The sequence below is a fragment of the Convolutriloba macropyga genome, unplaced genomic scaffold (genome assembly GCF_964194025.1).
Source record: "Convolutriloba macropyga unplaced genomic scaffold, txConMacr16.3 SCAFFOLD_1220, whole genome shotgun sequence".
NCBI lineage: Eukaryota > Metazoa > Xenacoelomorpha > Acoela > Convolutidae > Convolutriloba > Convolutriloba macropyga.
In genome coordinates, this window is record NW_027451502.1 from 40,343 (window position 1) to 58,883 (window position 18,541).

At 33.0% G+C, this 18,541-nt stretch overlaps 1 protein-coding gene across 1 annotated transcript in view; it reads left to right on the forward strand.

Moving 5' to 3' along the window:
- LOC142356752 (glutamate receptor ionotropic, kainate 1-like) overlaps positions 1-17,790 on the forward strand; it is a gene marked incomplete at its 3' end in the record, with an annotated part of 39,080 nt that extends 21,290 nt beyond the window's left edge. Inside the window, exons 11-15 of the mRNA XM_075408550.1 lie at positions 7,017-7,159; positions 11,767-11,966; positions 15,182-15,336; positions 15,818-15,971; positions 17,592-17,790. Of these exons, the coding sequence (XP_075264665.1) occupies positions 7,017-7,159; positions 11,767-11,966; positions 15,182-15,336; positions 15,818-15,971; positions 17,592-17,790 (851 nt within the window). The remainder of the gene's footprint in view (positions 1-7,016; positions 7,160-11,766; positions 11,967-15,181; positions 15,337-15,817; positions 15,972-17,591) is intronic.
- Between the last annotated feature and the right edge of the window lie 751 nt (positions 17,791-18,541).

Consider the following 18,541-nt stretch of genomic DNA (forward strand, 5'->3'; position numbering starts at 1 on the left):
CTCAAAAGGGGGACTATTTTTTTACTTCAACTTCCGTTGAGAGTGCTCTGTAATTTAAACCTTGCCTTTTTTTTGCTAAATTTACTCGCTGATTATCAAAAACGCAGCATTTTTTTGATGTTTAAACCATCAAATGATGTTTTATCCAAATGATGTTTTAATAATCATTCGAAAAAATGTTCCTTGTGGAACAGCATTAGCAGGGCTAGTATTGGGCCATTCTACCAATCTTGGACTGTTACAACCCAAAAATAATTCGGATTGTGATCAGTCTGTCGATACTTCTTTTATTAATTGAAGAAGAAAACAATTTAAATCAAAGCTCAGTAGTGATAAGTCCAATTGTTTTTCTAAGAAACTTAATATTAATGCATGTTTTTTTACTTCAAAATTTAAGCTCGTTTTGCCTTTTAAAAATTTTTGGTTTTCAAATAAATAATGGCTTATTGAGCTTTGCCTATTTTTTCTCTGTTTTGTGACTTTCTAGCCAATTTTCAGCAAACAAAAAAATGCTTTTTCTTTCTACTGATTTTAAACTTAATCTCTATTGCAGTTTTACTCCTTGAGTAATGGTTTTCTGGCTTTGATACTACTAGATATCATATTGTTTTTTAGGTATTTTCTCATTCTTCACGTTTTCTAGTTCTGCTACAACATCTCATTATTGATAGTTTGTATATCTTATTATTGGCGTTCAAAACAAGGCAAATCTTTAAGGATATAGATTATGGTTTTAACGGCTTCGACACTACCTTCTCGAAGAATTTCATTTTTTTAAAATTTTGTCTTTAACTGTCAATCTTACTTTGTCTTTTTATTCGAATGAAATTTCCTGTACAATGACCTGGTGTCATTGGCTTCTCATGGAAAATATAGTTGGGCCGATATTCTGATCTTAGTAGGCATCTGATGGCTTTCATTACTTTGAAAACAATTGTTTTCCAAATTAAAAAAAAAATCTTTTAGTTTTGCAATTTTATTCCTTTTATTGCCTGTTTGGTACCTAGTTTCGTTCAATTTAGGCCAAATATGAAATTATTGGTGTCAAAGAAAAGTTTCAAAGCGATTGGTGTCGCAAAATCTAATGTTTGTTGAGGATTCGTTATGATTTTGCAGGCTTCGACACGGGTTTTTTCACACAAAAAAAGTAAAATAATTTTTGTCATATTAGAGGTTCCTTTTGTAGACGTAAGACATATTCTGGATAATTGCAGGTCTCAAGGGCTTCCTTGAGAAGATTATACGAACCTATTTATTTATTTGCTTTTGTAATTGATGGCTTTCAAGAATTCGGAAATAATTTTTTTTTCAAAAAAAAAACAAGTTTTACTTAAAATTGCCTTTCTTTGACTATTTGTTACCAAAGTTTTTTTTTAATAAGTTGTCAAGTAATGCGTTTTCGGTCTTCCCAGAAGGTGCAATTGAACCTATTTTGAGCGCCAAATTATGGCTTTAGGGCTTCGAAAGCGTTTTCGGCTAGTTTTAATTGATTTTTTGTTTTTTGTCTATCTGTTCTTTTTGTCACCTCATAAAAAATTGAATACCGACAGTTCTTAATTCACTTCTATAAAAGCCCTGGTAATCGTGAACTGACGGGATTTTTTAGTTGATTTCTAATGGTTTTCCGTTCTTTGTAAATAATTGTTTTTAAAAAAAATAAGCGAAATTTTCAACTTTACTACTTTTGTTCCTCATTGTCTATTGTTATCAAGCCGTATTAGGGACTGGTCCAATAGCTTTTCTGGTGAACTAAAAGCTATTTTGTTTAGTTTCAGTTTTATCTGAAGCTATTTTGACTTTGTTATTATGTTTTTATTTTTAAAACGGGCATAAAGTCTGTGATGTAATTAATGTTTGTTGTTTGATTTTGCTGTTCGTTTTGACTCTTTTTCTTAATGTTGGCATTTCTCATCAATGTAATGCATCGTTTTTTACTCCACTGAGTTATTTGCTTCGGAGGCTATCTTTTCATTCATACGCCAATTTTTTTGAATAATACTTGATTTTTTGATTTTTCTATCTGTTCGTCATTTGGTAGACAATTACGCCAAAATTGTGGATGAGCGGGGTCGAAACCTTATGGGCGATCGCACATTAACGAGCCTCCTGGTTTGTTATAAATTCAAACTCAGAAATGAAAAATTTCCTTAAAAATTCTGTTGAAATCTGGTTTGCATGCTTAAAATTGTTAACAAAATCATGTGAAGTTGTCTTTGAGATATTTTGTGTTTCGTTGGGAATTGTTTGCTACAAAAAATTTTAATAAACAACGTGTTTAAATAACTGGATGGTAGATTAGATTGTCTCTTAGCAATGAAAAATTGTCTCTTCAGTAGTTATATTTTACAAAAAATTATTTATTCTTCCAATTTGTTTTTGATAAGGCTTCCGATTTGTTTGTGATACGGCTTTTTGGAGATTCAGTCCAACAAGAAGTAGAAACATTATTTTCATCAATTAGCTTAAAAGTGTTGTTTTAAAAACATATTCAAGTTATAATAAACAAAAGGAAGCGTTTGGGCAACATATTTTGCTTAGAAAACAACTAACAAAAAGAAAAGCCAAGATTTGTAGTTGAACTCAATCAATTTTATTAGCCAGCCTATTTCCATTTTCAGTAGTTAATGAGAAAGCATTTATTCGATTGTTCAAAAATATTTTAATTTCGCATTTGTTCTTCAAAAGATCTGCGGGTTTAAATGTTATGACAGAAACAGTATAATGATAGTTTATTACAAATTGTCAACACCAATTGTATAAATTTTCTTCTAAACACTTGTCACATTTGCATTTGATTATAAATATTGCGACGAAGTTGAATTCTCAACGTTTCTGATTAAAAAGTAATGAGACTAATAATATCTGTGAAAAAAAACTACCGTTTTGTAATCACTAAAAAATTCATTTTTCTAATTGATAGTTCCGGTAAATATTGTTTGTTTTGGAAAATTTTTCAACGCTTTTGTTTGATTCGGCACTAGATCTTTGAAAATTGATGTTCAAATATTCAATGAGATAAACATTTCATGGAACGCGAAATTTCTTCCCTCTTCTACAACTCTGCAATTGATGCTACATTTTGTGAGGAATTTAAGCTATCAAGGTTTATAATACTGTTCAAATGCATCATTTAGTTTTAGTGCAAAGAAAGTATTTTAAATTTTAAAAATGAATTTTTTTTTCAATTTTTTTCAATCCCAAATGACCATTCTGGTCATTGTTTGGAACAGTATTCAATTCTTCATTTATAAGATTCTTAACTCTATCTGTGAAATTGCTCTTTGAATTACAATTTGGGAAAGTTTTTGTATTAGTATTTTTTTTAAATTCAGTAACACTTTCCTTCTTCTTCAAGTCATCTTTGGCATCGTCACGTTTGATGATTAGTTTTGTGATGGAAGTGAGCTCTCAACAATTCTAACACTGTTACTGTTCTAACGCTTCATTTGAGTACAATAAATGACACTCTTTAAACTATCCAGTTGGAATATTTTCAACTTTCCCGAAATTATCCTTCCAATTCATCGTTCTGGAATTCTTTGTTAATTTTTACAGGACACTACTTATATAGTACTGGATTTGCAAAGTCTTGCTTCAAATAATTTTTAAATGTTTCAAGTAGCATGATAACAGAGAACTCCATTCAAAGACTGTTGTTAAAATGTATGGTTTTGGTTCATCAAACACCTTTGATCCCCAATTGTCAAGGTTTTCCATGTCAATTTTTGCATATACTTATAGCAAGATTACTATTTTGTTTTTCTGTTCATGTTATGTCTTCATAAAATTTTTAAAGACCTCCTTAATTTGATGGTTTTCTGAGCTGCCCGTGTCGAGGTTTGGTGGTGAATTTTCGTAAGAAATGCGGTGAAATGCGGTGAAAAAAAAATAATTTTCACCGCGTATTTCTTACATCTTTTTGCGGTGAATGCGGTGAATTGCGGTGAATTATTTTTTTTCACCGCGTTCTCAGTATTCTTACAAAAAAGAATCGTCCCCACACGGGTTCGATCCTCTGACCTCCTGCATGCCTTCAGCTGCTAACTCCACTGCCCCAACTGTCACTTACTACCTTGGCATTTCTCGTGAATTTAAATCATATTGAGTAAACGTTGGAAAGCAAATGCGGTGAATTTTTGTAAGAAATGCGGTGAATTATTTTTTTTCACCGCATTCACCGCATTTCTTACATTAATTTGCCATAATAGTCTATGCGGTGAATTTTTGTAAGAAATGCGGTGAATTTGGTGGTGAATTTTCGTAAGAAATGCGGTGAAAAGCGGTGAATTATTTTTTTCACCGCATTCACCGCAATCACCGCATTTCTTACGAAAATTCACCGCATTCACCGCATTTCTTACGAAAATTTACCCAAAAACCTCGACCCGGGTGTGCTGTTTAGATTGTGAAATTTTTGAAGCTGTAAAGATGCCGAGATAGGAGGACAGAATACTAACGCGTTTTTGTCAAACCAATCTTTGGTTAATATCTATGAAATACACCAAATTTCTAAAGAACCATCATACTCTTGGTCATTTTCATTTTTTTTAAAATTGTTCCCCGATGACCATTCTGGTCATTTTGTTGGTTTGGCAACCAAATTCAATTCTCTATTTGTAAGATTCTTCTGTATATCTTTGAAAAAAACGATGTGTAAATTGAAAATTGTAATGCCTATCGAAATCCATATTGCAGATGGATTATAATGCCATCTGCAATATTGCGCTATAATCCTCATTTAGAAATATGAAAGATTTTTTAGTGTGTTTACCAATTAGGTTTTCTCCGATTTCTGCTTAATTAACATTCTGTTAACATATGTTGCAAAAACCAGTGACAAGCAAAGCTATATATATATACATTCGCTAAAATCAGCTATTTGCTATGTAATGCTGGGGCTACAATTGTATGACACAAGTTTCTTCCATTTGTAATAAGTCTGTCGATAATTCTTTTATTAATTGAAGAACAGAACATTTTAAATCAAAGCTCAGTAGTGATAAGTCCAATTGTTTTTCTAAGAAACTTCAAATTAATGCATCTTTTTTTACTTCAAAATTTAAGCTCGTTTTGCCAATAAAAATATTTGGTTTTCAAATAAATAATGGCTTATTGAGCTTTGCCTATTTTTTCTCTGTTTTGTGACTTTCTAGCCAATTTTCAGCAAAAAAAAATGCTTTTTCTTTCTACTGATTTTAAACTTAATCTCTATTGCAGTTTTACTCCTTGAGTAATGGTTTTCTGGCTTTGATACTACTAGATATCATATTGTTTTTAGGTATTTTCCCATTCTTCACGTTTTCTAGTTTTGCTACAACATCTCATTATTGATAGTTTGTATATCTTATTATTGGCGTTCAAAACAAGGCAAATCTTTAAGGACATAGATTATGGTTATAACGGCTTCGACACTACCTTCTCGAAGAGTTTCATTTTTTTTTAAATTTTGTCTTTAACTGTCAATCTTACTTTGTCTTTTTATTCGAATGAAATTTCCTGTACAATGACCTGGTGTCATTGGCTTCTCATGGAAAATATAGTTGGGCCGATATTCTGATCTTAGTAGGCACCTGATGGCTTTCATTACTTTGAAAACAATTGTTTTCCAAAATAAAAAAAATATTTTTTAACTTTGCAATTTTATTCCTTTTATTGCCTGTTTGGTACCTAGTTTCGTTAAATTTAGGCCATATATGAAATTATTGGTGTCGAAGGAAAGTTTCAAAGCGATTGGTGTCGCAAAATCTAATGTTTGTTGAGGATTCGTTATGAGTTTGCTGGCTTCGACACGGGTTTTTTCACACAAAAGAAGTAAAATAATTTTTGTCATATTGGAGGTTCCTTTTGTAGACGTAAGACATATTCTGGATAGTTGCAGGTCTCAAGGGCTTCCTTGAGAAGATTATGAGAACCTATTTAATTATTTGCTTTTGTAGTTAATGGCTTTCAGGAATTTGGAAATAATTTTTTTTCTAAAAAAAAACAAGTTTTACTTAAAATTGCCTTTTTTTAGCTATTTGCTACCATGGTTTTTTTTAATAAGTTGTCAAGTAATGCATTTTCGGTGTTCGCAGAAGGTGCAATTGAACCTATTTTGAGGGCCAAATTATGGCTTTAGGGCTTCGAAAGCGTTTTCGGCTAGTTTTAATTGATTTTTTGTTTTTTGTCTATCTGTTCTTTTTGTCACCTCATAAAAATTGAATACCGACAGTTCTTAATTCACTTCTATAAAAGCCCTGGTAATCGAAAACTGACGAGATTTTTTAGTTGATTTCTAATGGTTTTCAGTTCTTTGTAAATAATTGTTTTTAAAAAAAATAAGCGAAATTTTCAACTTTACTAATTTTGTTCCTCATTGTCTATTGTTATCAAGCCGTATTAGAGACTGGTCCAATTATCTTTTCTGGTGAATTACAAGCTATTTTGTTTAGTTTCAGTTTTATCTGAAGCTATTTTGACCTTGTTATTAAGTTTTTATTTTTAAAACGGACATAAAGTCTGTGATGTAATTAATGTTTGTTGTTTTTGTTTGATTTTGCTGTTCGTTTTGACTCTTTTTCTTAATGTTGGCATTTCTCATCAATGTAATGCATCATTTTTTACTCCACTGAGTTATTTGCTTTGGAGGCTATCTTTTCGTTCATACGCCAATTTTTTTGAATAATACCTGATTTTTGGGTTTTTCTATCTGTTCCTCATTTGGTAGACAATTATGCCAAAATTGTGGATGAGCGGGGTCGGAACCTTATGGGCAATCGCACATTAACGAGCCTCCTTGTTTGTTATAAATTCAAACTCAAAAATGAAAAATTTCCTTAAAATTTTTGTTGAAATCTGGTTTGCATATGCATTTGCTCTGCAAAGTTTCTTTGATTACCTTGCTACCAAATTATTGTATTGTAGAGTCAACAAAATGGCAGTTTTTAAATTATTTAATTCGGATGGTAAAAATTGAGGTGTCACGATACGGTACCGGATCTACGGATACTTTAGTTGATATAATTCTCTGACTTCAGGTTACTGTGTGGACTTGATCCAAGAGCTGTCTGCCAGGATTGGCTTCAGCTATGAGTTGTACATTGTGCCAGATGGCAAGTACGGCAGCAAGGGGGACAAGGGCATTAGCTGGAACGGAATGATATGGGAAGTCGTCTCTGGAGTGAGTATGATGTTCTAATCCTTCTGTACGAATTATGGAACCTGTCCTTTTCTCTAAAATGGAGGAGGTGTTTAACACAACTGAAGAATTTCAACACAACTGAAGACCATAAGTTGCAGATCACACTTTGATATTCACAACTGAAATAGATTGAGCAGCTGCAAACAAAAGAGGCACCTGTTAAAAGAATGACACCTCAATTTGATGGAAACAGTTTATGAATACCAAAAAAGACATTATTATGTTCTGCGGGAATGGTAATACCTTTTTCATAAAAAATGAACTGAATTACTTGAGTTTAGGAGTTTACTTGATAAGAAATTTGTCTTCCACGAGAGCTGAAAAATCTGCTGTTGAAATTGGTTTGTTGAATCCGAGCAATGTATGCTATCAGAAATTCCTTGAATTCCTACCAGAATATAGCAAATGAAAACTTTACTACTGAATCATTTTCAATAGCTTCAAAGCGATAGCGGCTATTATTCGAGAATTCGTTTTTTTAATTCGTTGTCTCCATCGATTATTCTTGCGACCATTGACTTTTTCAATTTCAGTGACTTCTACTGCTTTGCAGTTAAAATTTGTGTGCTTGGCGTCATTTGTTCCGCTTTTAGGTTAATTTCGTTACTTACCTCACTCAAAAAATGGCTTCTGAACTCACTTAAGAACTTTATATTTCATGAACATTTACTAGTTGAAGATCAATAGCGTGCATCCAAGTAGTGCCAATCCTATATGCCTCAATTCTTGAGTATTAGAGTCTTCAATTTTTTGATTTTGAATATTAACTTTGAAAAGGCTCTATTGGGGTGTTGTTTCCTTATAGAGCGTGTGTCTCATAAAGATTACAGTCCAAACACAACAAGGACTGGTGGTCAATCTGTCTATCTTATTTCTTTAGTTGCTTCAATTCAATGGAAGGCCACAAGTGTCTATTGCAGCTAACTTCTGGCTCTCTTCCGGCTATTGTATTTCATATTGCGGTTCTGATTAGTGTTGTTAACGATTCATTTTTACTTTTCCTAGAAAAAAAGTTCCTAGAAAAATACAGAAACTGCCTACCTACACAAACTTTATTCAATCAGAGCTAACTTTTCAAAAAACAAAATCAAAATTATCAGCATCAAAAAGCAGCCGCACTACGTGACCAAGAAGACAGACGCACAAACTACTTATATATTTTTCCACCTGAAGTTCAATTATCTTAGAAACTGATTTTTCTAAATTTACAGGCGAGGGATTTCATCAAATCAAATTCTGGCCCCATTAGGGTGAAGTTTTGATCTGTCAAAATTAAAAAATCACGATACGGAACCGGATCGTGATTTTAGGTATCCTTTATTTTTTGGGTAAATTCCTTGGTATTAGGTAAGTTCCTTTATTAGGCATCCAAATTCTTGCAAAGTATTTTATAAAAGACTATTTTGGAGAGCAATATAATTTGAACTTCTTACATCTTCAGTAATCTAAAACTATAATACTTTAAAAAAAAGTATATGTCGTTGAAATTGTAGGTACTTTAACTGTACTCCTTAGACATGGTAACTTATATATATATATATATATATATATATATATATAAATATATATATATATATATATATATATATATTATATATATATATATATATATATATATCTATATCACTGGAATTCAACTAGTTTCAATCCAAAAAACTAGTTCTGATCAGTGGTGTTAAACTTTCATTTTTAATAGCCGCGGCATCGATTCCAGGCGTCTATTATTGCGCTCCTATTTTTTTACTTCGTCTAACAAATTTTTGTTTTGTCATACCCTGACATTTTAAATGACTTCAGTGACTTCTACTGCTTTGCAGTTAAAATTTCTCTGCGTGATGTCATTTCTGCTTTAAAGTCGACTGCGTTACTGTCCTCACTCAAAAAATGACCTCACTTATGGCACTCACTTATGGAAGTTTATTTTTGAACATTTACTAGTTAAAGATCAATAGTATGCATCTAAGTAGTACCGAATGATATGCCCTAGCTCTTGAGTTTTAGTCCTGAGTTTTTTATTTGGAAAATAAATTTTGAAAAAGCTTTTAAAAAGATTTTTCGTTATAGACCGTATGTGTTTCATAAAAACGACAGTGCGTATCTAACTCAAAAAATCTAGTGGTCTACCAAAGGACTTTTGGTCAATCTGTTTATCTTGTCGGTCTATCTTGTTTCTTAAGTTGTTTCAATTCATGGAAGGCCACAAGCGTCTATCGTGGCTATTTTCCAGCAATTTGCCGTCTATGTTTAAATTCCGTAGAAAGAGTTTGAGCAAAATTCTTGTTTCGATAATGAATCATTCGACGCATCTCAACAGATAAATATCAAACAAAAAAAAACTTTCAACTTAATAACTCTTCATAATCAAAGAAACTGCCTATCTACACAAAATTTATTCAATCTGAACCAACTTTTCAAGAATTAAAATTGAAAAATATCCGCATCAAAAAGCAGCCGCACTACATGGCAAAGAAGACAGAGGCACAAATTACTTATATATTTTTCTATCTGAAGTTCAATTATCTTGAAAACTGTTTTTTTTAAAATGCAGACGAGTCATTTCATCAAATCAATTTCTGTCATAATTAAAGTGAAGTTTTGAACTGTCAGACGAAAAATCAGCAGCCATTTCTTCATCAGGTATCCAAATTCTTGTAACATTTTTTTATGAAAGCCTTTTGTGGAAAGAAATATAATTTGAACTTCTTATATATTCAGTAGACTAATAACTCTTGTAATTTAAAAAGTATATGTCATTGAAATTGTAGGTAATTTTGTTTTAACACTTTGGACATCATAACTGACATCTCTTACTGGAATTCCAATGTTTTCAATGCAAAAAACCAATGCAACTAAAACGCAAAAAGTCCGTGTTGACATGTTTGAACCATTTATTTTTCCGACTCATTTTAATGGGGAGGGAGGAGAAACTATATAATTATATGGGTTCTTTTTCAGTCATTTTAGGCCTATCAAAACATCTATCGTAGAGAGTTGTGATTTCTATAATTAGAAAGCCCGCACTGCGTACATTATAGCATCAAAAACATTTGTTTTATTCCGTCTTTAATTTATTATTGCATTAAAAATGAAAGATTTGCTTTTTAATTTATTTTTAGTTTTCTTCTATGTTTATCAAAGACCAAAGAATTTTCCCAGCAAAAACCAACTATGCACTGCTCATAAGTACCAGAAAAGGAAACGCAATGATAAGATTACCCATTTGTACTTAATGAAAGTGTCAGTGAACTGCGTATGGTTTTAATTGATTCGAAACCGTTTTCTTGCAAAGTCTAACTGATTTTACTTGTGCCTGTATTTTTCATTTTTCTGCTCCTTGTGATAGTGGTATCGCACATTTTGGATGACAGCAAGCCTTACTGGAGACACAAATTTTCGTGATCAAAGATTTCAGTTGATAGCTTATTGCGTTACTGAACTTGAAATAAATTGTCTTTGAAAATTATGCTGGATTTTACCTTTTAGCTTTTCTTTTTGATAACTTGTAACTTAGTCTCATTAAAAAATCTCTCATCCGCTTTTTAAAAGAGCAAACATCAATCCATTTAGTTTTTTCATGTTGCATCTGTTGGTTTTATGTCTTTGACACAAAGCGGCTTCTCAATGCCGATTTCTATTTTAGTCGTATGACCAAATTTGGGCAATTAGAGCTCTCAATGGCACCCTATATGAAGCTATAAAGGAACATAAACAATTTTTTCATTTGAGAGCCAATGTTTTGTTTTACCTTGAGTTTTTTGTTTAATAAAGTTTTCGAAATTTTTCCGTTTGTTCTTTTTTGCTGGCTTGGTACCTAGTCTCATTAAAGACAGGTGCCATATGATTGCAAGAGATGTAAAGGTTATTTTTGATGCCAATTTTATGTTAATTGATGTTTTTTTAACGATGCTCTTTAGACTTTTGTCTGGTATTATTTGTTACCATTTTTACTTTGTTTTTAATAAATTTTGCAAAACAAGAGATTAATTTTCAATATGTTGCATCCTGTTCTCAACTTTGAAAAGTGGGGGCCAGTACCTCATTCTTATTCTCACTAATTACTTGTCCCAACGGCTCCGATGGAATTTCATAGAAAAAAAAACTATCTAATTTTTTAGTTGAAAGGTGAGTATTTTTATTACTTTGCCCTCTTTTGCTCTTGTTTATCTTGACTTGTTACGAAATCTCATTGAGGACAGATCACATCTGCTTTGATGTGAATTACAATTTGGTTGATTTGCCTGTTTTGTGATTTAATTTTAAAAATTTATCTTTTGAATTTGTCCGGAATTGAAGTTTTTGTGGTTTTGGTCGTCTCGTAATCCTATTAATGAATGGTATCATGGGCTCTCCAATCTTGCATTATTTAATTCATTTAGTGGTTTGCGTTTAAAACACTTTTGTTACTCAGTTACGAAATAAATTTGAAGAGTGTTTCTAATTTTAAGAGTTTTCCTTTTCTTCTTCATTTGGCAGACAATTAATTCAAAAATTGAGTACGTTCGGAACATTTTGTACGAGCGCATATTACCAAGCTTCCTTGTTCAATGTGAAAGAAGAAAAGATTGTTGTTTATTGGCATCTTGCAGTCTGCAGACATGGCAGCAGCTCCACTGACCATTTCGGCAGAGAGACAGAAGTGGGTGGATTTCACGAAGCCATTCATGACAAGTGGCATTTCCATCATGATCAAGAAGCCAGAGAAGGAGTCTCCCAGTATATTCTCATTCCTCAGACCATTCAAGGCTGATATCTGGTACCTCACCATTGCTGCATATGCTTGTGTGTCGTAAGTATTATTGTCCTTCAAAGTATACTTCAGTAAAAATAAATACCTGATCTTAATTGCAAATACTTTCAAACCCTTTCTAATTTCTCGAAAACTATACTAATTGTCTTGGTTATACTCTCAATATAATTAGCGTGAAAGATTCCCGGAATTCCTGGCATTTTTGTAGAGATATTATCAATAATTACTAAGAATTATCTTTCCTGTCGAGAATCCCAGTAATTATCCCGCCGGGAGAAGGAAATTTGCCGGGAAAATAAACAGGAAAGTGCCAATTATACCCGGAAAACGTCGCACTGGGAATACATAAATGTTACGGCAATTTAATTGAGTTTTAGCAAAATGTTTTGAGATACTTGCTTTAGATTTCAAGTTGCAATGTATGTAATTCCAGTAGATCTGATAATCCTAGTCTTTCAATAAGAACAAACGCATTGGGTCATTGATCAAATTAAACGCTTCACAAGTTTTTCAAGTTTATGAAGAAATGAGAGAAGTCTGATTGAATGCGTTCTTGTTTAATTATTCCGACCCCTCTTGAGGGGGAAGGAACTATATACTCAAACGGGTTTTTTTGTTCAGTCAATTTTGGCCGATCGATATATTCATCGTAGAGAGTTAAGACTGGTATCATTAGAAAGCTTGTCCAGCGTAGAATATGGAATTAATTTTTTTTTTAATTTTCGTTTTTTAGAGGGAGTTATCGAGCTTTAAATTTTGAGAAAATAGTGTTAATTCCGGCAAGAATTTATTCACTTTTTCCGGAATTTTTGAATAAAATTTCACCAATTTTGCTAAAATTTGTTAATTTTTTTGAAAGTGTTGTTGATTTTTATTTTTAAAAACAAAAAAATCACAAGAATATTGTAGACTATTTTTATTATTTTATTTTGTCAAAAGTTCAGGCTAAATATTTCAAAATTAAGACTTTTTCTTCAAAAACAGCACAAAATAAGTTTCTTTAGTCTATTTTGATTAACTTTACAGGAAGTACAGAACCACACCTAACACAATTTTTGTAGACTCAAAAGAGGGCTCTTTTTGCATCAAATTCTGTTGAGAGTGCTCTGTAATTAAAACTTCGCCGTTTTTTGCTAATTTTATTCGTTTATTATCAAAAAACGCAGCATCTATTTTTGATTTTTTAACTAACAAAAAATCAATATATATATATATATATATATATATATATATATGACATTCGAATATTTAAGTGTTCTTAAAGAACAAACAGCATTAGCTGCGCTAGTTTTGGACCAATCTTGGACTGGTATAATCCAAAAATAATTCGGATTGTAAACAGTCGGCCTTTTTTATAAGAAAATTCGATCTCTTCTAAAATAATTAAATAAAAGAACATTTCAAAAAAAAGCTCACTATTGATATTTTTAATTCGGTTTCTAATTAGCTCCAAATTATTGTATCTAGTTGATTACTTGAAAGCTTATGGTCGTTTTGACTTTCAAATAAATAATGACTTATTGAACTTTTGCCTCTATTTTTCTCTTTCTTTGGTCAACTTGTAGCTGATTGTCCGCAATGAAAGAATGCTTCTTCTTTCTATTGAAATCAAATTCAATCGTTTTTGCGGTTTTATGCCTTAAATTATGGCCACTGGCTTTGATACAACTAGATTTCAAATTTTCTGAATTTTTAGGTATTTGCCCATTTTTCACATTTTCTAGTTTTGTCATATTATCACGTTATTCACATTTCATATATCACATTATTGCCTGTTAAAATAAAAAAGAATTGATATTATTAAAATGCTTGAAGATATAGATTATGTTTTTAACGGCTTCGACACTACTTTCTCGAAGAATTTAATTGATTTTATTAAACTGTCTTCAACTGCTGTTTTTACTTTCTCTTTTAGTCGCATGAAAGTTTACTGTACAATGACCCGGTTCCATCGCCTTTTTTATGGAAGAATAGATGAGACGGTATTCTGATTTCAGTAGATAGCTGATAGCTTTCATGACTCTGAAAACAATTGTTTTCCAAATTAAAAAAAAAACACTTTTTAACTTCGCAATGTTGTTCCTTTTATTGTCTGGTTGTTATCTAGTCTCGTTAAATACAGGCCAATTTTGACATTATTGTTGTCAAAGAAAGGTTTTAAAAGGGGATTAGTGTCACACAATCTAATGTTTTTGAAGAATTCAATTACTTTACTGGCTTCGACACGAAAAAAAAATTAATTTTGGATTTTTGTCATGTTTGACGTTCTTTTTATAGACATAAGACATATTCTGGATAATTGCAATACATGAAGCCCATAAATTGAAAATGGGCTTCCTTTGGAAGAATATAGGAACCTAATTAATTTTTTAAAGCTGCAATTAATGGCGTTCATGTCTTTGGAAATATTTTTTTTCGAAAAAAGTTTAAAGTCTTACTTATTTTTGCATTTTGTTTTCCATTTTTGTCTTCTTGTTACCTTGCTTCATTGATGAGAGGTCACAAAATACATCATCAGTGGTTGCAGAAAGTGCAATTGAACACATTTTGATGGCCATAGTATGGCTTTACGGTTTCAAGAGCGTTTTCTGCCAAGTTTTATTTGATTTTTTGTTTGTTGTCTATATGTTCATTTTGTAACCGCGTAAAAAATTGAATACCGGCAGCTCTTAATTCCTTCCTTGGATGCATTGGTAATCGTACGCCTATGGGATATTTTATTTGATTTCTAATGGTTTTCATTATTTTAAAGATAATTGTTTTAAAAAAAATAAGCGAATTTTTCAACTTTACTGTTTTTGTTCTTTATTGTCTAATTGTTACCAAGCCTTTTTATTGACTACTCCCTTATCTTTTCTGTTGAAGTACAAGTTGTTTTGTTTCATATCAGTTTTATCTGACGTTGTTTTGCCTTTGTTATTAAGTTTTGTTTTTTAAAACGGACATGAAGTTTTTGATGTAATTAATTTTTGTTGTTGCTGTTGTTTGATTTTGCTGTTCGTCTTGACCCGCTTTCTTAATATTTGCGCATCTCATCAATCTAATGCGCCATTTTTACTCCACCACAGTTATTTGCTTTGGAGACTTTCTTTTCGTTCATACACCAATTTTTTTTTTAAAATACTTGAATTTTTGAGTTTTTCTATGTTCCTCATTTGGTAGACAATCAAGCCAAAGTTGTGGATGAGCGATCGCACATTACCGAGTCGCCTTGTAGGTATTTACTTACAAGTGCTGTTCTTGATGTTTTCCAGAACGATGCTATTTGTGATAGCCTATTTCGACCCTTTCGAGCGCAGAGATCATTCTGCAGAAGGTCCAGGAGGGTACCATTCTGGAACCATGACTACAATGACAACAGAGTTGAATCAATCCGCTGTTCCGGGAGCTACAGAAGCAACTTATGAAGGTAGCATGCCATCCATCCATTGCGTCATTGAATATGTCGCAAAACGTACGTTTACGTGAATTTGTCACTGTTTTTCCACAATAGCTATTAACGTGTCAGTCATAAATGAAAGAAAGCCTAACTTGTTAATAAGGGCATAAAAGGCGGATACGGGCTCCTAATTGCGGATCAAGAAGTCAATGACCAGTAAGCACTTAAATTTAAGATGCTCAAGTGATACTGAGAAACTGGTACGGTTATCTGCTAAGACTATTCCAAAATTATTGGACTCTTGCATTGCTATTCATCATATTACATGAGTCGTGTAGATGTTCACAATAAGCGATTGGGAAGGTTTGGATAAAGAGTTTAGGGATTAAGACTAAAAATTAGAGATTCGTACGGCTTAGAGAAAGCATTTTGAGGTGACAAATTTGCGGGATGTGACTAAACATGACTAAAGATTTTATTTCAATTCTTACTTTGCATTTTCGCTACTCAGGTGGTGAACTGGAGGGACAAGGTGGAGGAGCTACAATAGCCAATGCACGTGAACAAGTGGGTTACCTGAGCAGCCTGAAGGAGATGGGTCTGCTGAACAGTCTCTGGTTTGCCATGTCATCCATCCTCAACCAGGGATCTGACATGCTTCCGCAGTACGACAGTCTAAACTACCATTTTAAAAAATAAAGAATTCCCAGGTTGAGGTCGCGCTCGAAATCGCCTCTGATCAGACCGTCCCAGACAAGTGGGACCTCTGATCAGACCGTCCCAGACCGAAGTGACCACTGATCAGACGAGAATGCGCTCGAAGATCATTGTGCGCTCGAAGTGCGCTCGAAGCCGCCTCTGATCAGGCGAGTTCCAGACCGAAGTGACCCCTGATCAGACAAGTTCCAGACCATTGTCCAGACGAGTTACAGACCATTGTCCAGACTAGAGTGCGTTCGAAATAGTCTGATCAGAGAATGATTTTAAACATGAACAAATCTCTCAATATCGTTATAATACATTCATTTCATATATCATTTTATCAATCTTATATTCAACTAACAAAAAACCAATCCTGAAAGTATTGTTAATGAAAGTAAATCGAAAAAAAATGATCAGAAAAAACTACTGAGTATGCCATATTTTTATGCTTTTAACTGAAAAAATGAACTTAGACAGTTCTGTATAAAAACGTCTTGATCTACTTTAATTCAAAATCTTTTCTTGAGGGGACCGGCAGTCATTATCAGCTGGACCCCTTGGTTCTGATCAAACCCATCAGATTTTCAGATGAAGTTCCGATCAGAATGCTGTTTTATTGTTGTCTCTTACCCGAGACAACAAAAGTCAGTAAGAAAACAAAAAAAACTTGAAAAAAATGTCGCTCGAATTGGTTTCTGGTCAGACTAGTGTGCGCTCGAATCGGCCTCTGATCAGACTTGTATGCGCTTGAAACTGCCTCTGATCAGACCGTTCCAGACCAAAGTGACCTCTGATCAGACCGTCCCAGAACAAAGTGGCCTCTGATCAGGCAAGATCCAGACCATTGTCCAGACAAAAGTGCGCTCGAAGCCTTTTCCAGACCATGTAATTCGAGCGCACCGGGAACATGTGTGCGCTCGAAACTCGTCTGATCAGGGGTCACTTCGGTCTGGCCACCTCGACCTGGGTTATTTTAAAATACATCAAGACATACTTTTAGTCGATAAATAAAATATAAAAACTTTTTAAAAAATGTCGTTAAGGTAAATTCTAAGTTAATCAGATGTGACTGAAGTAGAAGTTATGTGAAAAGGAAAGTAAATTGAGGTGATAATTTTGAACATCGTATGGTGTAACTGGTAGATTTATTGTATTCAGCAGAATCTTGTTCCTTTCGAGGTTGTTATTTGTAGGAAAGAACACCGCGAGTTCCATTAAAATAATGACGACCTGCAAATAGAACTGCAGGATTGTATATTTTCAGTGGTTTTGTTCATTGTTTTTTAAACTAGAACATTGAAGAAGGCTTCTTTAAACAAAAAAACACAAAAAAAACAATTCAGGGATAAAAATTAGATCATTACAAAATATCTAGAAGAGCTGTGTTGTGATTCCGTAATCCTGAGACATGATTGCCTTTCATTACCTGCCATTACCCGAAAATTTCCACGGGAACAGTTTCTTTTAGCCTAAATTATGATTGGGCAAGTTTTGTCAATAATTAATTACGATCTAATTTAATTACAAAATATGGACATATATGCTTGGTAAAAGCAGCAATTGCCAATTAATGTTAATTTCAGGTCAATTGCAGGCAGGGTAGTAGCTGGCAGTTGGTGGTTCTTCACTCTGTTCATAGTGTCCGCATACACTGCCAACTTGGCAGCCTTTCTCACCTTCGAGAGACTGGAGAGTCCAATCAACTCGGCCACCGATCTGGCTCAGCAGAGCAGAATTAAGTACGGATGTGTCAAAGATGGAACCACCATGAACTTCTTCAAGGTCCAGTGTATGATACGCTGCATTTCATCAATTGCTTTTGAGATTATGAAGAATTTTATTGTCAAAAACCCAGGGTGTTAACTTGAAATTGCATTAAGTAAAACACCAGTAGGACCAATGAATTTCTCAATATCAAACAATAGTTTGTACTTTTATGACAACCAAGCTTGAGTTTGCATCGAGAAAAAATGCAGGAAATTCAGGTGAATTGTGGTGAAAGTACATAAAACTCACCGAAAAAAGCTCGCAACTAACAGTTGTGGTTGCAGTGAAATCAACTTTTTTTGGAAGACCTATACTGATTTTAGAAAAGAGATTTCATTTTTCACCTATTCACAGCAATTCCTACAAAAAGTCGTCACCGCATTTAACGTATCAGCTGCAAAAAATAATTTCTTTACTTCGTAGCCCCAAGCCCTGCTTTCATGGGTAACAGTCACTTTCTTCCTTTAATCAACTAGTCATATTTCTTCTTTTCATTTAATTTTATATAGATGAAATGCACACTCAAACTTGATGTCAAAATTTTTTTTCTATGAAGTGCTATCATCAGACACAGTCAGTTTGAATTTCACTTTTTTACCAGCTTTCACGGCATTTCGTCTTTTGTTTTATTATACAATTGATAGTAGGATTCGAAGTAAATTTCCGTCGGTGAATTTTTGCAAGAAGTATATCTTTCACTCTTGGAAGTTTTTCTTAATTCCCTTGCCGCATTGATCTCAATCTCCTTCAGCCTACTTTTATAAGT